Genomic DNA, 21,279 nt, shown 5'->3' on the forward strand with positions numbered 1-21,279 from the left:
TGGTTGTGCTGGGGCTGGGACCGAGTCTGGGGGGTGCTCCAGGCCTGCCCGCTCAGGAAGCCTCCCGCTTTCAGGGCGTGAAGGTTTTAACACCTGCGAGTCCTTATTTTCGCTGGAGAAGGGCAGCAAAAAAACCAAAAAATTGCTTTTTTTGTGTTCTTGCCTGGGGTTCTGGTTACATTAAACGTGTAAATACCCCGTCCTGCTCGCGGCAGCCCCTGGGGCAGCGGGGGCTGGAGCGTGGCTGCGGGACTTCACCCTGGGACTCCAGGATCAGCGCTGGTCCTGGCCGGTGCCCGTTGCTAAGTCTTGAGGTCAATACGCAGTCGCTTTAAGGTTTGCCCTGACGAAAGAAAAATCTGCTGAACGGTGACGGGAGCGCGACGGGATCCCGGGGGGCGTTTCGGCACCCCAGACGTGCGTGCGGCACCTACCGCGTTCCTCCCGCGAGCGCGTGTAATCCAGGCAACTGAGAATTCTGATCCCGATGGGTAAAAAGCCTCCGTTCACCCCTCAGAGCCACCTGCGGACAGAAGGAAAACGCATCTTTAAGATGTTTTCTGTTTAAAAAAAAAGAAGCCTTCGTGAACAGCGCACTGCGTAAGGGAAGACTCGGCAGGGCCCTGCTTCGGCCGAGCGCTGGGTCGCGGGCAGGCGGAGGGGGAGCAGCGCGGCACTCCCTTGGCCCCTCGGACCGCGCCGCGGGCGAGCGCCGGCGCAGGGCAGCGCTTCCAGGCTGGGATTTCGGATCGATCCAGCCGCTGGTTCCTGCGCCGCTCTCCTCGCAGGCCACAAGCGTTCGGCGGCCGCGGGGGCTCCTCCGGCTCCGGGATCCCCTCGGGTGCCGCGCGCCGGGGCGCTCCGGCAGCGCGTTCTCGGGGTTTGGTTATCCTCCGCTCTCGGCGCCCGTTACGTGCTCCAGCGAAAAGCACAGAGGGGAAAAATGGGATTTCGGCTTCTTTCGTTGTCTCTCGTCACCAAGACCAGAGTAACGACGATCTCCCCACTTAAACCCCGACCGACGGCAGAGACGCTGGGGTAGGAGGGCTCCGATCAGCCCACGGCTCCCCGCGCGCGGCCGGAGACGCTGCGCCTCGGCATGACCCCGGCTGCCGCAGGCGGTAACAGGAGGCGCGCGGGGGCCGCTCTTCGCCTCATAGGAAATAAATAGAATATTGAGTGGTATTTACTACTACCCGAGATAAACAACAGCAAAAATGCTTATTCAGGAGAGTATTTTATTAATGATTTTTCAGACTTTATTTATAAAAAGAAAACGTCGCGGGGCGAGTAGGCCGCTCCCCCGAGTCTCCTGCATCCTCGGGGGCAGGGGGGGCTGCCGCAAGGCGGAGGGGGCAGAGCCCTGCCCCGCGCGGGCGCCCCGGTACCCGGAGGGAGCCCGGGCCGCTCCTGCGCGGGGCGAGGAGTTCGTGCTGCGCTTCCCATCAGGCGTTACGATATCACAAGACTTAAATAGTTCTTCATAATAAAAACACATGTTTATAAATCCATTTCCCTGGTTTTATTAAATGTTCCACTTATGTACATTTTAAAGATGAACCATTTACAGGTCTGCACATGCTGCCTCCTGCTTTCCTTCGGTAATAGGGAAGGTTCACAAAACCTCTATGGAAACAGAAAGGTGCAGGTGCTTCTGAATTCTGTATGTCAAAATGCTTTCCGTTTATACCATAATACATACAATTAAAAAACCCTCAAACATGCAAATTGTAGAAAAATTTAAGCTGGCAGTGAAAAATAAAAACAAACGTCTTCTTTTTGTGCACGTCACAGTTTGTTTCATTAAATCAGATTTCTAATTCTAAGGAACGTAGTGTCTGATGCCACTGGTTAAAGCAGGTTTATCAACTACTAGTAGTTAAAAGGTCAACGTGTAATGGTCCGTACAGTCTTAACTCCCACCTACTGCACAGGAAGATCAAGACAGACTTGACTTTCCTCTTCCGCCAGGTACCCTCTGTCAGTAACTCTTTGGAGCAAGGTGGGTGCCGGGTGGTTTCCCGGCTGGAGGAGAGGAACCACCGCACCGCGCCGGGAAGTCAACGGGAAACCGAGGCCTGGGTCGGCACCGCCCCAGCTCCCTGACTGCGGTCTCGCGTCAGCCCCAGCTCAGCGGCGTGGCTCCCCAGAAGCGCTGCTGGCACTGAACAGGCAAAATGCTTTCGCTCGTGTTTCTACTCCGTGTCCAAATCCACAAGCAAAATAATGACTCTTCTTTAAAAAAGAACAAAACAAAAAACCAAACCAAACCCAAATCTTAATGGCCAATTATAGAAGGTTCACACATTAAAGCAGTAACTCATATCTAAATTTTCCACAGAAACCTAAATCTCTGGGTCAAGTGTTAAAAAACTGGGGGGGGGGGGGGGGGGGAATCTGTGTTAAGACAACCAAAAGGATTTATATACTGGTTCATTAGCTACATATTTTTTTCCTTTCTTTAGAAATGGTCACATTGACAATGTATAATTCAAAACATTTCTGCACAATAAAAACAGAAAACTATGATACAGTGAGGTAAAGAAAACGCAAAAATATTCACCCACAATATATTTTCAGAAAATACCAACACAGTGATTTTTCTTTTAAAAAAGCACAAAACTTATAAATGAACAGCATAAATGGCTATTTATCTGAGTGATCGCCTACGAATTTCCTAAACCCACAAATCCACAGGGAAGTGTAATGGTCTCATCCAACATTTATTTAAAAAATAACCCTTTCCGGATCGCGATTCGCAGATCAGTGCTCAGATTTCCATCAGATCCAAATCAGCATCTTCAAAGCCGTAAAACGATTCAGTCTCACTTTCCCCTTCGAAGAGCTGATGGAGGATTTCTGGGTCTGCAGGTTCCTCGGCCTGGGTCCGATCCTGGGCCTCGGCCGCCGCCGCCTCCTGCTGCTCATCGCTCAGCTTCAGCTGCTCCTCCAGGGAGGCTATCAGCTCCTCCTGCATGTCGGCGTTGCGCGTGGGCGAGTTGGCCGTGCCGTCCGGACCGGGCAGCACGCTGGCCACCAGGAAGGACTGCTGCACAAGTTCAGGAGAGTCACTAATGACCTCCAGGACCTCCGCCAGCCAGCATAAAACCAGCTGGAGGAGAATGTCCGAGTCGCACGTGGAGTCCGCCATCTCCTTGGCTTGCTCTTTCCATTTTTTATGCAAGAAATTTTTCACAGTCCTTTTTATACAAACATCTAGAGGTTGGATTTTGGAGCTGCAGCCAGCAGGGACAACGGCCGGCAGAGTGCTGGACGCACTCAGCAAGGAAAGTACTTCTTCCGATAGGTGTGTTCGGTGACAATCCAGCACGAGCATGCCCTTGCTGTTCTGACACTCCGTGTGCTTCTGCCACACTCTGGACGACCACAACTCCATGACTTCGTCGTCGCTGTATCCGTTCTCCTTTGCTTCCAACATGATCGATTCCGGCACGTTGGCGGGCTGCTGTACGTGACCCCTGTAGAAGACCAGCGTTGGGAGAACGCTGCCGTCGGCGAGGATCGTGAGGACAACGTCGCACCAGGGCTCCCCGGTTCCCACTGTCTGCAAAGCGTTCTCCTTCCTGTCATCGCTGCTCAGCACCTCCACGTCGAGGAAGAGAGAGATTTCGTCGATGGCCGCGATCATGGAGAGAGGCAGGTCTTGAGTGTGGATTTGCCGCTGCACAAACTCGATGAAGCAGCTGGCGTTATCCTCTACGTCTTTGGGGAGGGGGTGAGCCACCGCCCTTCGAGTATGCGTGCTGAGGTTGTGCCGCAGCATGAACCGCACCGCCCACTCGTAGGAGATCTTGAAGCCACCTTCGAGGGATCGGCCAATCTTGGTGGCTTTCTGGAAGAGAGTCTCCTCGTTCACGGGCAGCTGCTGCTCCCTCTGCGTGAGGACCCATTCTGCTAGTTTCTCTTCAGCCTCTAAGCTGAGGTACTTGCCCTCTGACAGGGACGCCAAGTTCTCTTCTTGGAAAGCTTGAAACCTTCGTAGCCAGCGCTTGATCCGCCTCTGAGGATTTCGGAAGTGCTCTGCAGCCTGTTCAGTGTTGCAGCACAAAGCAAACAGTACGACTCGCAGCTTTTTTACCGACAGCTGCTCCTTTTTGCTCGCAGGTTCAGGCTCCTTCACTGGCTGCTCGTCTTCTTGAGCATCAATATTTAAGCACTCTTCCTCCTGGCAGACCAGAGCTCTGTTGTAGGCTGCTGGTGCCAGTTCAGGCTCCAGGTCATCTTTCGCAGGTAACATAGACTTTGTTTTCACAGTAGCAGCTTTACTTGGGGAATAGGTAGGGCACGTATTCTTCATGCTTTTGTCCTGGGGCTGAATGTGCCTTGAAGGGAGAGAACACAGGACCTTCTTAAAACCGAGAAAATAAAGCTGTTGAGGGAAAACAAACAAAGGAAACGACAAAAACCAACCCCAAACAGAAACAGATGATGGCAGATAGGAGTTTACAAACAGTTTACCTGGAATGTGATATCCAAGTAGGCCCTGTTAAGAAAAACAAAACAACAAAACCATTTGTAGCTTAACAAACAAACACACACTAAGTCAGTGCAAACAAACCAGCTCTCCTACAGAGAGGAGGAGCAGTGTCCCTCTGCTGCCTGCGACTCCGAAGCATCCCAATACACTGTAGGCACGGCTAACACTCAGCCATCCCTTCAAACTCCCACCTCCTCCCACATCCAAGGCCACATCCAGACTAACTAGTGAGGACTGCTCAGCGGGGAGAGCTGCTCAGCAGCAATCGTTAGAGACCAACAGCAGAACCCCAGCAATCGTTAGAGACCAACAGCGAACACCCCGTGTCCGGTTGAAATAACAAAAAGCGTTTGGTTAGGAAAGCTGGCTTCGGCCAGATCCCTGCAGGCAATGCCCCCCAGTTTTGCAAGTTGGGGTAATTCACAGCGCACGGCTGGAATGCCACTTTTAGGCTCTATTCAAATCCCAGCATCAGCAGCTGCTGAAGGCCTCCTGGTGTCATGGAGGTACAATGATGTCTCAGAGGAACAGAGGAACCCGCTGAAGCCCTCGGCATTGTCTCTCCCTGGGAAGATCTCATGAGAACAGCATTACCAGCGACACAGCTGAGCTCCAGGCAGAGCTGCCTCACTTAAAGCTTAACTCTCCGATCTCCATAACAATGACGACTCATTCAGGCAGTTACAGAAGGTCCCTAACGCCACATCTTGGACTCGCCAAGTGCTCAGCCCAATGCTAAACAAAGATGTATTTGACCTGGAGTCTATGAACTGATGTATTATGTCCTGCATTATTTTTTTTTGCAACTTTTCTGCTCCTTTTCAAACTCTTACCTCGGAAAATAATGTTACTAAACTCATGGGATGGATTGAAGACCAGATGTTTGGCCATCGCATCACCCTCAGATGTTACAAAGAGACAAGAGGAACAGGACAGCTTTACACCACTGGAAGGGGGGGAAAGAAAAAGAACAGAGACGTGAGCTTAGCATCAGTATCAGATATGAAAATATGTACATCCCCTCACTAACAATTAGGAAAAAAAGTCACCCTCCAGTGCACACAGGCAGTGTCCCCGCCCCAAAACATTAACTCCCGCTAGAAGGCGATGGGAGTCTCAACATATCGCCCTTAATTCAACGTATTTTCCTGCGGGGCAAAAAATAAACAGAGCTTCTTCAGAAGATCATGAAAGAACAGAACTGGAGGACCAGAAAGTGAATGCACATTGGAGTCCCAGGTGATGAAAACAAGACGACAAGTTTTCCCTTACCAGGCAGTGTAGTTTTTAAACAAAGCCAAGTATTTTGGACTCTTCCGAGGAACATGGTTGCTGTAAGACAAAAGAATTTATTAAATGTCAGAATTATTCTGGGTATTTAGAGAGCTATAAAACCATGCGAAATAAAGCACAGTTACAAAGACAGACCCAATCCTGAGTTTAATAATATTTTGTCTGCCAGTCTTGTATTCAAGGAAGTGAAAACTCTGTGTCTAAATAAAAAACCCCGACAATAACATTTAGAAATGCCCAGATTCTGGAGTAACCGTTCTGCCATCCTGTTCTGTGGTCTATCCATGACCCTGTACAGACCACAGCCTTGTACAAGCATGGCATATTTTTTTTTTTCTTTTTAAAAATTTTAAATTATTAAATCTGAGATTTTTGCAAGAAATCCCAGGAGCACTGAAAAATGACAGTTTCCCGCAGCAGCGTGCAGTACACGTCATTAGCCACAGCACTGATAGTTTGGAATGAATCTCCACTCTTGCGCTGTTTTCTCAGCTCATTTGAAAGCCGTCACCCGAGTCTGTGCTGATACAGAACACACGTCCAGGGTCCTACAAACCACTGCAGTGAACTAGAACTTCCCGATACCCCTTTCTCACAGGGCAGACAGACAGACAGAGGTGCTACGGCATTCGGGCAGGAGGAATTTCTACTACAGCGTTCACAGAACTGCACGTACTTGATCATGTGGTTGGCGTAAGCTCTGGAGCAGCAAGTGCTGTAGCGACATAGCGAACAGTGCACGTAGGTGGGAAAGTGGTTTGGGAAGTCGGGGATTTCGAAGCTGCACTCCAGACAAGTCTGCCTCCCCAAGACACTCCTGAAGGGAAGAGGGATGTTTTCATCAGTGCCTGAACAGGTATCTTTGGAGTTATAACAATCATCAGGACAGAGAAGAATTTAATGACAGGTAAACTTTCAGAAGTCTGCAGTCAAACTAGTCTCATCTTGCACCCTAGCTTCCCAGGGTGCCTCAGTGCCAGGCTAAACATTTCCCACTTGCTGCAGTCGGGAGTATACAATTTAAGAGTGGATAATAACTAACTAACTAACTATATATTTAAAAAAAAAAACCACAAAAATTGAAGACAAGGCAGCAGGACACAGGATGGGCAGAAAGCCCTCATTCTGACGAAATGCCACTGTTTCTGTAAAAGCGCCTAGCTGATTCTGTATTTCGCAGTTTCACCTTAAGGGCTTTCATAACATGACTTAATCCTGGTTTTGTGGGAAGCTGGATTCTCCTGGCACAAAGTTTCCTTGGCAACTGGTAAGACAGAGCTGTCCAGTGCCGAGGATCACATTACCCATCACCGTGGCATTAAAAAGCTAACTACGTTTCCTTTCAAAATCTTTTTTAATTTGCAATTTAGCAAAACGTTCTGACATTTTCTTGACCGCTCTCTTCTGGACGTTCCTCTGGACAGGCGGGTACAGGAAGATGGGCTGGGGATCGGTAGAAGACGACAGCGCAGTGGTTTCCTGGCCGGTGCCCTGCGGCATGTCATTTGAAGATATTGGCACTGTCCGTGGCTGTCCTCTAGACGCCCTGATTGTAACCTGCAGCAAAGAGAGACACCCGTAGCTCCTGAAACACCAGGATCTATCCAAATTCAGGCTCCTCTGTTTGGAGCAGTCTTTCAGGCTCTTAGCAGAGAACAGAGGTGCTCCTAGGACACGACTGTCCCCCCCAGGGCAGCAGTAGCCTAAAAGAGGGCACAGGACTTGAGCCCCAGAAGTGCCCGTTTGTCCCCAGTGACTACAGAGGGCGTCCAGATGGCTAGTGCAGACACCCGAGTCAGGAGAGTTTAACCTCTGGCGTGCCACTTTCACCTCTCCCTTATCATTTCTATGAAGTATCTGATTAACTGAACGCACACAACAGGGACAGAATACAAAGTGTTTTTCCGCCCCAGTGAGTGTGGTTTAAGTGATGCAGACGAAGCAAACATCAGTCCTGCAGCACTTAATAAATACACACCAATACAGACGCTACGGGTGTTTCCTGAGGAAACAGAGGGCAGAGGCCTGCTGTTAACTTGGATTTCTTACCTTGGTTCCAGGTTTCAGTCCTTCTAACTGTTTGGGCTTTCGGAAAGTTTTGTGGTGCTGCAGCTTGTGTTCAATTTTATCCTTGGCAAATAGGAACTGGAGTCTACACTTGTTGCAATGATAAACACTCTTCTTCTAAAGCAAATGCAAATGAAATGTATTTCATTTTAGAGAAATAGAAGTCACAACACAGCAGGGTTTTTTGTTTAGAAAAAGAAAACTGCAGTTTTCCCCTCTTTGGAACCAAATGCAGCCCTATTTTTCTTTAGCATCTGAAAGTCCCTCCCTGCCAAACCCCCGTATCTTGTGCGTTTTGGTTTTAAATTTTTTGTTTGTTTTGTTGGTTTTTTTTCTTTTTTAATTAAAATCATCAGGCTCTGCAGACACCAGACCTGGAAGTGCCATGGAAGAAGTCTCACCTAGCTTGTTTAAGCCAAAGTAAGGCAGACTAGCAGAGCAGCGTGGGGCAACATTATCTGAAAAGCTGCCTTGCCTCTGCCTCTTACAGGAGTCAGCGAAGGACTTTGGGGGCAAATCAATTCAGGCGCTGGGTAAGAGCGCTACATTTCTATATTCTGAAAGTACACTTCAGCTACACCCACATAAAATATGTTGTCAATACAGCCAACGTATATGGAAAGAGAACACTGTGCTACAGAAATTACATTCATTTGTGTGCATACAGTATTATTTACTTATTTATTACCTGGAGACAAAAAAATTTAAACCCCAAATGAACACAGAGCCCACTGCTGGTTAATCATCACGTGAGGCACACACAATCCAGCAAAACATGCTTTTTTCTGCTAAGTTACAACAACCTGTGCCACTCCCAAAGGAGCACTGCCTCTTGTCTTCGGCACAATCCCTATGAAAGGTCTGGAATGACAGCATGCAAATTGCATTTGTTATGGACTGAGTACAACATCTCCTAAAACCCTTCTTTCAACCGAGTTTTCTTTCTTGCTGTTTTTATTCCGGGCAAATGCTCGACTAATCACATGCTTACTATCCTCTGAATCTCTGTGGAGAGGGAACCGCCCTAAGCAAAGAGAGGCTACAGCCCTGACACAGTACCTGATGCCTCATGAAGTGCTGTTGGAACGCATTGCCATTCTTGAAGACTTTGAGACAGTAAGGACACAGCAGGTGCCGCGTGTCTTCGTGGATCATTCGGAAATGGCTGTCCACTTCAGAATAGAGCGATGAACGATACTGACAGACCTACAGGAGCGGACGGAAACAAGTAACAGTGAAATAACGTCGGATTCTATCTCACATCCACCACTGCAACATGGGGATCTTAACAGCAATGCCCAGATCCCCAAAGATACTTATCAGTGGAGTGTAGGAACCAGGTCCTGAAGAACCTGCTAGCTTATTCCAACTGTGAGATACTAAATCGAGCGTGTATGTTCAGAATAGTTTGGAGAAACAGATTTGAAGTACTTGTATAAAAAGAAAGGAGTGACAATTCAAGCTCCCGATCCAAGGGGAAAAAAAAAAAAAAAAAAGAAAAAAGGGAGAGACAGTCAATGCAAAGCAGTTGGAATATATTAAAGAGCAGTTTCTTCAGGGTCTATGTAAAATGCAGAATTTGGAACATAATCTGTTTTAACATAACATATTTTAGAAGGTTCTTCTCTGTTTTTTCTTTTTGGAGGGACAGTGTTAGGACCTCTGGGTGGAGATGACACGTTCAGAATCGATGCAAGCACAAATCTCATGGCAACAGAGTGTCAAGAAAAGGTATCACACAAGCAACATAATCTCATCTGCTCCAGAGTGACAACTTCTCTTTATGGCACAGCAATTTGCCTGCAGGCCCTGGGAGGAAAAAAAAAATTAGGCTCTGAATGCCACTGGGACTAAACAAACGTCTATCAAGCTGATCCAGCTTCAGAGTGCTGGGAACCAGTGGCAAGCGTTCAGCTACTCGTGCTGCCCTAAAAGCCACCGGACTTCTCTAAGTCCGCACCTGGAAAAAAACGCAATGGGCTCCACAGCACCGTTCCATCGCCCAAGTCTGGTTTGGACCCCTAGGAGCCACACACTTTGCTGGAAAGTGCCAGATCTCCTCTTATTCTCTAGTATGCATTTACGAAGTCCAGCCCCTAAACCACTTTTAATACCTGACAAACATAGGGCATCTCCCCAGGCTTGTGAGTGTCCTTCATGTGCTGTAGGAACATCGGCTCGCTCTCGAACGCCCATTCGCAAATCTTGCACTTTGCTGCAAAAGAAAGGCAAAGCAGGTAACAGCTGGGGGACAAAAAAACCCTGTTAAAACATACCAAAGGAACTCATAACTGGTAGCGTAACAACTTAAAACAAAAGAAAATCAACCAACCCAACAGAAACCCCCCCCCAAAACCTAGTGCTCAACTCTGAATTGGGTAGACAACAAAATATATTCTGAGAGGTTTCCAAAAGGCAGCAAAAATTCTGTTAAACAAAATGGTGGGTACAACAAGTAGGAAGGTGTCCTAACAACGAAACGGCAAGTGATTTTAAATCAGATGTCAACCTACTGGTAAAAATTAAATTCTACCATGTCATTATTATTGAACTTGATCTTTACAATACTCTCGACAGTAAGTTTGCAGAAACATAATTTAGATGGATTTTTCTGCTGGCCTACGAAACCAACGCACCAAGGGGCAAGGCAGAACAGACACTCCTTTCTCAACAGATCTGCAAGTTAATACAAGACAGAAACCCTCTTAAACCTAAACAAATGACAAAGCAAAATCAACCTACTTGTTGACTCATAGGGACTGTGGACGTTCTCTAAGTGACACTGCAGCTGAAACGGAGTGGAGAACTGTCTGTAACAGTGCTGGCAGATGGTGTGGACATCTACCTCTCCGTTCTGCTGATCCAGTTCAACGTGGTGCTTCATGTGATTCATAAACCTTATGGAGGCGAAGAGGAAGCGTGTGAACGGAAACCCAAACATTTTGCACCTCTAACCCTGAAAGCATTATGAACGCTACACCAGAAGTTTTTTTAACAGCATTAAGGTGTTTCCTTCTTGCTCTTCCTATCAAAAGCAAGCAAAATCTCCTTCCATCCAGCAACCTCCCGCTCCCTAAGCCTAGGGGAAGTGAGAGAACAGATTTTGCAGTACAGAGGCTGTACTACTTGCCTCTGAGCACTTCTGACCCCAACCAGGCATTCCACTGATGATGACAAAGCACTTCAACTTATCACAATACAACAACATAGTGGCTGGCTCAGACGAATACACTATTTCATAAAAATATTTTCTCCCTCTGTTGAAAAAGCATTGAAATAAAGATGAGAAGAGCAGCTCTTCAAGAACTTTCCTATATCTAGCAAGACCAGTGATGAGCAAATGAGACTTCTCTGCTGAAGAACGGAAATGCAATTATTCTAACCACACAATCTTCTTACAGCTTTTGCCCTGACTGAACTGTGTGGTGATGAGCAAACCTCTCCCTTTTGTGCTTCAGTTCTGGTCTGAAGCTACGATATGGGAAAGCTTACTGATGCTTACAACTCATTTTTACTTCTGCAGACCAGAGGTATTCAGAGCAGTATAGACTGCTTTTGTGGCACATTGCATTCGTCTTACCGTATGTTGTTCTTTAGCCTCTTGGTGCAGTGCGGACACCTGAAGGAAGTTGGAACCTTGGGGAAGTTCAGTAGCTGGCTCACTTTGCCACCATCTCTGCCATAGTAGAAATCATCTACTAACATAATGAGCTTGCTTTGGGACGAGTCAACTATGTTTTCACTTGGCTCTGGAGCTTTAGCAGGTGGGGACAGGGCAGGGATAGGAGTAGAAGAGGGTGGTGAAGCAACAGCTGTAGTTTTTTCTGGAGATGGAGGCTTTGCAGATTGAATATTTGGTTCAGATTCTAGAGATTTTCTTTTCTTGAGGAACTCGACCATTTCAGGGCAGCAGTACTAAAAGGAAAAAAAAAAAAAAAACAACACAAAACACCCCCCCACATTAAACTGTATCTAGGTAGAACTATACATACTATTAAACAGACAAAGAGTAACCAGTACTAAGAAAAGACAGAGGAACTCTAGGAAACTCTTGAAGAAAGAGTAATGCAGAGTCAATATCCGATTTTCTGTTTTGATTGTTTACTGATATGCAAGATTAGAAAACAAATGCATCTCCTGGCCCCAACGGGACATAAAACTGAGGTCCTGCCTACTTCCAGTGAGAGACGCTGGGGAAGCTCTTCCAAAGGCCTCTCCTTTGCCTCTCACTTTCTCCTAGTCATATTCTTCCTTTTCACAGAAGTCCCTGATCTAGGGAGAAGAACTGTTCTTTGCTCTCCACAATCACGAGCAATTACCCATTAACTGCTCGTCTTAGAACGGTTACTTACACACATATGTCCTCTTAAAGCTTCAGTGACTCGAAACTGAGCATCACATCTTGGGCAGACCTTCCTGCCACCATCTTGCAAATCAAATGTGGGAATAGGAGATGAACTGACTGTAACAGTAAAAACACAAAACGAAACAAGAAAAATAGAATTTTTGCACTTCATCTTAAACCTACCTTCAGCATACTGAAATACTTTAGTTTCAAGAGCTGTACTTTTAACTACTAGCTAGACTGGAAGAGGCATGAAAAAGGCAAAAGTATGCAAACTTCTGACAATCTGTATGACAAAACAATACCCCCCAGTAGCTAGAATAAGAATAGGAGTGTCTCAAAATTAGACTTAATAAACTGGAAAAAAAAAAAAAAAAAGGAAGATCAGCTCAACTCATCTCCTCTTTCTCTTCAATCATTTGTTTGGTTTCTTTACTCATTTGTTTGCTTTGGTTTTCCATCAGATTAAAATGCCTCATCTTCACCTCCAGCTGTAGTAAGAAACTCAGAATACAGATGATATGAAATGTACCTTAAACCAACTTTTGGACTCCCAAACACCTTAGGAAGGTGCTTTTTTGGAAGAAGAGAAGCAAAGATTTTACCCTTTTGCCTCCTTGTGTAGAGTATTTCAGGTGTGTGTATTCTCAAGACGGCAGCATGCACACCAACAATTTTGAATGCAAAATCATGTATGCAAGCCAATATCCACAAACAAGAATAATCACTGAATAAAAATGTACAGATAAAGATGAAGAAATTAATAGCAAAGCTTTTCAAGTGTTTCTCCCTATTATGAAATCTCAGCAGTGACAGGTTAGCATTTTTTTACTCCCGAAGATAAACTTCTGAATTCTCAGCAGAATCAATCGAGTTAAGATAGCTCCTACAAACCATACCTTTTAATGACGACGACGATGACGACGACTCCGAAACACTAGACCTCTGGGAACCATGCACAGGGCTGCTGTTGGAAACCACCAGCGGGCCAGGGCTCTGTCCTAACGAAGGAACGGTGTTCAGGGTGTTCACTAGCTTAGCAACCTCATTGCTGTTCTCACCAGTCACTCCAGGTCTCTTTACAGTCACAAAGCTTGCGATACTCACTGCCAAGGGAACGGATAATACAAGAACACTAATAAGGAATCAGTAAGATCTGATCCACTGTGTGAATCCCGCCCCCATCTAGTATGCCTTGTCTCTTGCTCCTCTAGCTTGAGTCTTCACCAAAGATGACTAAGCCATCAATTATCCTGTCCAGTAACGCGAAGGCTGGCAAGACTGGGAAAGTAAATTTCCCTAACCTTCCAGATCACGCTCCAAGATAGGAGCCAAGTCCCACAGCGAACTAAACAGGATACTGATGGTCACAGAAATTATTTGTATTTCTTTTCTAATTGCAGCTGTATATGATTATGGCCACTTAAAGCTAAAAATAACCTGACTACTTGCTATGTGAAGAAGTATTTTTTTCCTTTTCAAATTGTTTTTCACTATTCTTGAGCAATCATTTCACTTATGAATTCAGCCAACATTAAAAAAAAAAAAAAGCCACATGGTTAGTTTCTGCTCATGTTCATCATCTAATTAATTTCACCTTTCAAAAAATACAAGTGATTAACAAATAGTATTTTTCACTTTTGGGGACTTCTAACTGATGGTCTCAGAACATTCTACAAAACACAATTTAACTGGTTCTCAAACCAAACTGGACACGATGGCGGGATTATCCTCATTTTCCAGGTCGGTAAGAGAGATGAAGCGTGAGTCAGTGAGAGAGGCAAAAATAGAACCCAGAAGTTCTGACTCAACTTCTGCCTTTTAGCTGCTACGCCGTATGTTTGAAGATCAAATCATAGACAGTGTTATACACTCGAGTCCCCTGGCTTTTCCGTGGCAAGTCTTACCTAATTTGGGGTTAGTAGCTTGACTGGACTGCCCTGGCTGCTGCACAGTTAACTGTCCAAGTGTTGTTGGCTGCGTTGCAGTAGGAGTTGTGGAGGTGCTGGGAGTGGACTTACTTTGCTGTTGTGCCTGGGACTGTGGAACAGTGCTCCTGATGGTAAGCGTGGCCGGAATGACCGTAGTGAAAGTGTTGGTGGTGGGTCGGACCGGCATGGTTGTACCTGGTCTCACCTGGGCCATTTGAGAGAACACCTGAGGAACTCCAACCGTTGGTTTAACAAACTGGGTACCTGGGGCTTCAAAAACAAATGAACAAATGAGGTAGGTCGAGTAATCGAATTCCATTCCTTGCACAGTAATAACTGAGTGCAACCTGTTTTCCGATACTGCTGAGCTCCCCAAATTCCCAGCAATTTCAGTGGAAGTTTTAAGAGTTCAGCACCTTAACTTGACTTCCCAAGCAGACTAAAACTGAACATGGATGCAGACAGAGCAAAGACGGTATTTACAACTTTTTTCAGGTGGAATTTTCCAAAAGGCCCCAGTAGCTTATGAGCATAAATCCTGCCGACTTTCATGGGGCTCATAGTCCTGGTCACTAGGCCCAGTGGAAACTCATGGAAGGCTTCTTATGGCAGGACAAGGGTGATCCTACTGTTGCAAATTAGTTTGCGATACCAGGCTTTGGAGATTCATTTTGGGGAGAGTGAAAGGTGACTCATCACTAGCACGGTTGCTTTGTTATAACGCAGGTGTCCAGTGACACACGAGTTCTTAGTCTTTCTGATGGTGCATGACAGGATCCGGTAGCAGAAATGAGCGTTAGAAAAATCACCCTGGGGGTGAGGCTTGATTTCCAGGCAGTCCCCCAGCACTAGCATGGCATGGGGAGATTTTGAAAGGAAGGAAGAGGGGTGCTCATGGGCTGGGACTTTGGAATCAAGGACTTTCCAGCTTCTCCTACTGCCCTGCCAGCAAGGAGGCTGGGGGTGCACAAGAAGCTGGGAGGGCACACAGCCCGGACAGCTGACCCCAGCTGGCCAAAGGGCTGTTCCACACCATACGATGTCATGTCGAACAAAAAAACTGGGCAGAGTTGGCCGGCGGGGCGCGGCCACTGCTCGGGAACTGGCTGGGCATCAGTCAGCGGGTAGTGAGCCATTGCATTGTGCATCGCTTGTTTTATATATTCTTTTATCAGTATTATTATTTTCCCTTCCTTTTCTGTCCTATTAAATTGCCTTTACCTCAGCCCACGAGTTTTACCTTTTCTCCGATTCTCTCCCCCCTCCCACTGGGGGAGGAGTGAGGCTGTGTGGTGTTTAGCTGCCTGCTGGGTTAAACCACGACAAGGTGAAATACAGATTTCAAATCTAGAAATATAGTTTGGGGTTTTTTTAAACCCTTGGTACTCTAAAAAGGAACACGACAGCGGCTTTGGCTTGTTTCAGTCCTTACCTGGGACGAGGGTGATGGGTCTAACTGTTTGACCTTGCTGTACATTCAGAACAATTCCAACTTGGTTCATTGTGTTCTGTACAGGCCGCACATTCCTCACAGGAAATCCCTGCAGTCAAACAGTACCGTTACCATTAACATACAGAGCGTATTTGAAGCACTTTCAGTATGAGCTTTCTACCCTAAAAATCAAACAAACAAAGAAAAAAACCCCACCTCACAGCACTATCACCTACAGATCAACTGAACTATGAGTCCATACTGTTCTCAGCCAGCACCTTACCCAACAGTAGGGCCACCTTCCTTACACTTCACAACATGCTGATACACAGCCTCCGCTCTCCATCTCTCCTTCCCTAAGCACCTACGGAAATCTTCTCCCAGGTCTTAGCAAACGCTCAAAGAAGCCAGTGGATGTTTAAAAAAATTTACCTGTACATTTCCCAGGGAAATAAAACGAAGTAGTTAAGTATTCAGCAAGGTCAAATGCATGCAGAGTGGACAGACCCACCTACAGCAAGGAGTCAGGTAAGGCTACAAGTTGAGAGGGAGCGTGAAGTCCCATCAGACCTGTGCTGGCTCCACAGGACTTGCTGAGGTGTGGAACGTGGCCAATTTTCTCAAGTGAAATTCAACCGCGAAATGACTAGGGACACGAGCGATTTCCAAACAGAGCTATTTCTAAATCTACGTAAATTAAAAAAACAAAACCCCAACAGATTCCAGTTCAAGGGTAACATGCACTAAAGCACACAAGAAAAACTGAAACAGGCATCTGATTATTTCTTAACAGGGCACAGCCTTCCACGGACAAGTGCACCAGAGCCTCTGTCTCAGCCACCCTGGCTGGACGGGCGCTCACCTGGGTTGTTATGAAGATGGGCTGGCTGGTCACTGGAGAATTTGTGACATGGTTGGCATTCTGCATGATCTGTACAGGCCGTAATACTGGCTGAGTTACCATTGTGCCCAGACCCGAGGTCGGGTTCTGGGTAAGGATAAGCGGCTGTCCGCTTTGCTGCACAAGAGGATTGCCGGCTGGAAGAAAAACAGAAACGTAGCAAAAGTCACATTTGTCGGGTAAAAAGGCTGCTGCTTCTCACACACACTCAGTTGGCAATTTTAGTCTTCAGAATTTGAATGAGTTTTCCGGAGCATGCTTTAAAAGTAAATTTGTGAAACTATCCAACCCTTCTACATATTGTTTTAATATTCATATTTAGACTAGGATTTTCCAAGCTGCCTAGGAACTAGGTGTTCAAATCCCTTAGCCCTGAGCAACCTCAGAGACTGATTATTCTGGCTCCTATGTGCCCTTTGAACACAGCCACAGCAGCTAAAGAAAATATTTTTTCTAGTCTCATTAACCATTAAGTAAAAATTCACCTGCTGGCAGATACTGGGAAAACTTATGCTGAACCACGACAACCCCTGGCATAGGATGTGTACAGAGGCAGAGCTACACTGAAAAGTTTCTGAGCAGCATCGACAATCACAAGCTGTCGGAGACACCGGAGTCTGCCGAAGGCTTCAATTAACCAGGACCAGGAGGTCACAGGAGTTCTGAAGTAACCCAAAGTTATCTTCAGCATCCTCGGCTAGCAAGAGGACTAGAGGACTGAACCTTTGCAAAGTGGCAGACTAACTTTAACAAAAGAAGGAAAAAAAAAAAAAAAAAAAGAAAAGATTGCAAACATCTGGGTCACACTTAAGTCATGACACGCATGCAGTCTGTGCCATAAGAATATCTTACGATGGTTCAAAGTGCTTATTCTCTTGATTCAAGGGTGAAACATCCTGCTTGGAAATAAGTTATGAGGGGGAAGAGACAGTAGTTCCACCTGCTAAACTCAACATCCTTAACACCACACAATACATGAACTATTTTGCGCAAGTTCTTTGGTACGAGAGCAGGCTCACGCGATTTCAACCCGCCAGGATAGCGCAGCTTAGCCAGACACCACCCGTCAGCCGAGACCCCCGGCTGCGCAGGTGCTCCGACCCTGCTTCGTTTGGAAGTAAAACCACTCAGCTTAAAACGCCTTCGCCATGTTTTACACGAATGGATTTTATTTAGTATTTGCTCGTTTGACAATAACTTGCACTTTACGCTAAGCGGCAGTAACTTGATTCCTTGCAGTTGTACCTGTCAGGGAGCTCCAACACTGGCGTTACCCACCATCACGCCCGGGGGGATCTCCCTGATCGATTTTCACTGTACAGCTCTAATACGGACTTGCTGCTTATAGATACAGCTGCCCAATAACTCAGCCATGAGGTCCTGTCCTCAAATGCACACCATTTTGTGAAGTTCTGACCACTAACATCCCATGACCGCTGCTAGAGTTACCTAACGCCTTCCGTTACCTGCAGACGAAGAAGGTATCCTGTCGCTTTGTGAACCGCCAACTGCACAGATCAAGGTTTCTACGATGGAGGCCTGCCTCAGTGACTTGCCAACCACAGCAGACTTGCAATATTTGCACAGAACGAGGAAATTCAAACCCAGGAATATTGCTCAATTCCTCCTGGCAACTTGGGGGCCAATGTCACACCAAAACAAATATCAGAAGAGTCTCCTATCTACTGGCAGTTTGCTGGCACCCGGGAGATGAGGAAGGAATTAAAAGGAAGACAAGAACGGAGGAGGCTGTGAAGAAACGCGCTAGTAAAAGATGGAATGAAATGGTCTACAGCCACCAAGGTACTGGTTCAGAGAACACAGAACAAACCTTTGCTACTGACGAACACCAACGATGGTCAGCAGAGCACTTTTGACGTTGTTCCCCTTCAGTGGCCAGTCCACTGGCGGATGGACACAATTTTCTGCTCCCACGCACCGTGTTTTCATACGCCCTCTGACAACACCAACTTTAACTCATGGCCAGACGTTGTCTTTTCCACAGAAATCTGCCTCACTTTGTGCACAGCACGGACGATGCTCAGGTAACAAATCAAAGCTACGCAGGAAACGAGGTGATGTCTGTACACAGCTGACTCTCGCACGGTAAATGATGGAAATATGATGGGAGCAAGGGACCATCAAAGAGAGGGGTGTTTTGGTATCTAAGGCTGTTGACCATCATCTGGGAAAAAAAATGACTCTTATCCCATTAAGCAGTTTAGCAAAAACTTTACTTTTTACTCTGGTGGTCACTGTATCTTCATCTCCCAAATGCCTATTACAGGTGACACGTGGCCAGGTCTAAAGACAGCGAGGAGCTTACAACAGCAAGTGATCTGCACGTATGAAATGCATTACCTTTTCCAAATGTCACGGGGGGAGCAGAAAACATTTAAAAAAAAAAAAAAAAATCAGGCCACAAATATTTCAAACTCAATTCCAGAAAATGAGCAGGATACTTCTTTGGGCTTCAGTTCCTTCTTCCTCACAAAGCTTAGCTCATTCATGTATTTGTGTTTACGCACTACTCAGTCCCACTATTACTATAATCCGTGCCTTGAGGACAAAGGGCTTCCAAATCGGCAGAGGGAGGCGCGATACAGGAAGCCCCAGAGGAACCTTCCCACTGTAGATTTGCAGCACGCCGACACAAGGCTGACAGATTAGCCAGGTTGTTTCAGGGTTACAAAATGGTCCAACATTACTGAAACTGCTGATGTTAGAGGAAAGGGTTGCTGTACCCGAACAGCAAATGTTTCCTACGTAACTGTGTAAATCCAGGAAAAGACCTGCTGCATGCCAAAATCTTCTGACCCACAGCCAAAACAGCTTCTTTTAATGGAAGATGCTTTATGCTGACAGTCTGGATGCTGCCTGGCTGGCAATCCTCAGGCTGCATGATCCAAATGTGTTCACGAAGATTACAGTAGGCAGAAACAGTAGGGTAATGGAAGGCTACACCAGAAGGTTCAGATCCAAGGCACACAACTGCATCTTGCCTCACTTTTTCAAGAACCTTAGCTGGCAGGGGGACTGCTGGAAAAGAGACACCAGTTCCCACTTCCAGAGCACGGGAGGAGGAAAAAAAAAGGCAGCATCAGCAAACATAACCTCAAACCGAGGCAGAGGATGGAGATGCGGAGATGTCACGAAGGCTAGCAGCCTACCTTTGACCATTTTCTTCTTTAGGATCAAAACCAATGAGCACAAACCCACTACCGTCTGACCTCAGTGCACGCTGCCTCCAATCCCAAATGAAAAGAGGACACGCTTCTAGCCTCTGCTGTTTTATAAAGCAAGGTCTCTAAAGAGGGACAGGAAAAAGATGGAAGGAGTGAATGGAAACTAGAGACAAACAGACTGGATTTGCAATCTTAAAAAAAATTCAGAGAGGTAATCCCTTCACAACACTCCTGAAAATAAGGTGATTATCAAAGAGAAGTGACAGAGCAGTTGAGGAAAACGACAAAAAGAGAAAAAAGAATCTTTGGATAGTTCTATCAGGTTCTGAACATTTACATCCCACCTAGTGTCTGGTGAAGGCCCAAATCCAGAGCATCAGCAGGTCATTTTCTCCTCAGTGTCTCAAGGATCTTACTTGGCTGGCAAGGAGCACACAGTCGTCCCCAAATCTTTCAAGGAGCGGAGACCTTGCCAAACGCTGAAAGTCTGTGACTGCCAACGAGAGGTCTGACAGCGCCGCTCGACCTTCCGTGAGAAATCCTGAAGGCTGAAGCTGTGGTGACCTCGTGGTTAGTACAGAGGCCACTGGGCAACCTCAAGCCGAGTGTGACAGTCAGGCTTCCAGCTCCTTCTGGCACTCCTCTGGAGTTTACGGATCATCTGGGAAGACTTGTACTAGTTTAACAAACAAAAGATGACTTTGGGTTTAAGTCCATTTTAAAGCAGAGACTAGCTGACAAAGATCTTCTGCTCAAATCAGTCCAACGGTTTTGACTCTTTTCTCTCAGTGTGGACTTGGCAGGCCCCTGCCACCGTGCTCTCTCCTGAAATGCTATCATTACTAGACAAAACAATAGCAGAAGCATATATAAATACTCTAATTCCTTACCAGAAACTGCAGGTTCTTTTCAATGTGGCCTGGATGGACACAGTTGTATGCCCAATTTTTTTTTTCAGGCTTGGGTAGACTTTCGTAAGTGGGAACGACAAGCCTTCTGCAGTAGCGTGTCCAAGAGCGTGCAGTACTTCTCTTAGATTGTTTCCAAGGAGGTTTGTAAGGTTTCCACTGGTCCTGGAGCGCTTTAAACTCACCGGCCAAGACAGATGTGCATAGATTCACTACTTCATCTAGGGAGAATGAGGAGACCATGGCAGAAATCAGCTGCTGGGAAAGAACAAATTACGTTCTTCTCTCTTCTCCTCCTGCCTCTCAAGTGTACGATTTTCCAAGTAGCTCGCTGGAAATGGCTTAATTGGCTTCTTGGAGGAGGGCGATTTAGACTAAATGCCAGTTGATGACGCAAGCCTCCTGAACAGCCCATCTAGTCCAGCGATCCTTGCAAATCCTAGGCCTCTTCCTACGCTTCTTGAACTCCTCCTTGACTTCCAGCACGCTACCAGGAAGGCAGAACGTAGACACGGAGAAGGGGAGTTTCTTTATCCTCCCTCTCAACTAAGCACAGCAGAGATGCTCTCCTCTAAAGGAGAAGCCGCTCTTGTCGGATGTGCCCTGCGTGTTCACAGGAGAGGTTGGACTGACAAAGCCTCTTTAATCTGAGACTCCAGAAACCCCATGCAGATGATCTGCACTTCACAACAGCGTGACCTTCCTAGAGAAGAACGCTA

At 46.5% G+C, this 21,279-nt stretch overlaps 1 protein-coding gene across 12 annotated transcripts in view; it reads right to left on the reverse strand.

Annotated features, from left to right (window-relative positions):
- Window positions 1–1,507: 1,507 nt before the first annotated feature.
- POGZ (pogo transposable element derived with ZNF domain) overlaps window positions 1,508–21,279 on the reverse strand; it is a 37,864-nt gene continuing 18,092 nt past the window's right edge. Inside the window, exons 1-19 of one of the 12 annotated variants that reach the window (XM_087772665.1) lie at window positions 19,997–20,223; window positions 18,299–19,503; window positions 16,953–17,211; window positions 16,429–16,604; window positions 15,567–15,675; window positions 14,111–14,404; window positions 13,103–13,309; window positions 12,211–12,320; window positions 11,439–11,773; window positions 10,601–10,755; window positions 9,973–10,073; window positions 8,918–9,064; window positions 7,841–7,975; window positions 7,176–7,348; window positions 6,468–6,608; window positions 5,771–5,830; window positions 5,332–5,444; window positions 4,480–4,504; window positions 1,508–4,343 (exon numbers count right to left, since the gene is read on the reverse strand). In XM_087772665.1, the coding sequence (XP_087628791.1) occupies window positions 2,771–4,343; window positions 4,480–4,504; window positions 5,332–5,444; window positions 5,771–5,830; window positions 6,468–6,608; window positions 7,176–7,348; window positions 7,841–7,975; window positions 8,918–9,064; window positions 9,973–10,073; window positions 10,601–10,755; window positions 11,439–11,773; window positions 12,211–12,320; window positions 13,103–13,309; window positions 14,111–14,404; window positions 15,567–15,675; window positions 16,429–16,604; window positions 16,953–17,004 (3,906 nt within the window). In that variant the 5' untranslated portion in view covers window positions 17,005–17,211; window positions 18,299–19,503; window positions 19,997–20,223 and the 3' untranslated portion in view covers window positions 1,508–2,770. The other 11 variants (XM_087772664.1, XM_087772661.1, XM_087772663.1 and 8 more) reach the window with 11 other exon arrangements.

Source organism: Nipponia nippon, unplaced genomic scaffold (assembly GCF_047370975.1).
Source record: "Nipponia nippon isolate SJK-2023a ecotype South Korea unplaced genomic scaffold, ASM4737097v1 scaffold_36, whole genome shotgun sequence".
Lineage (NCBI taxonomy): Eukaryota > Metazoa > Chordata > Aves > Pelecaniformes > Threskiornithidae > Nipponia > Nipponia nippon.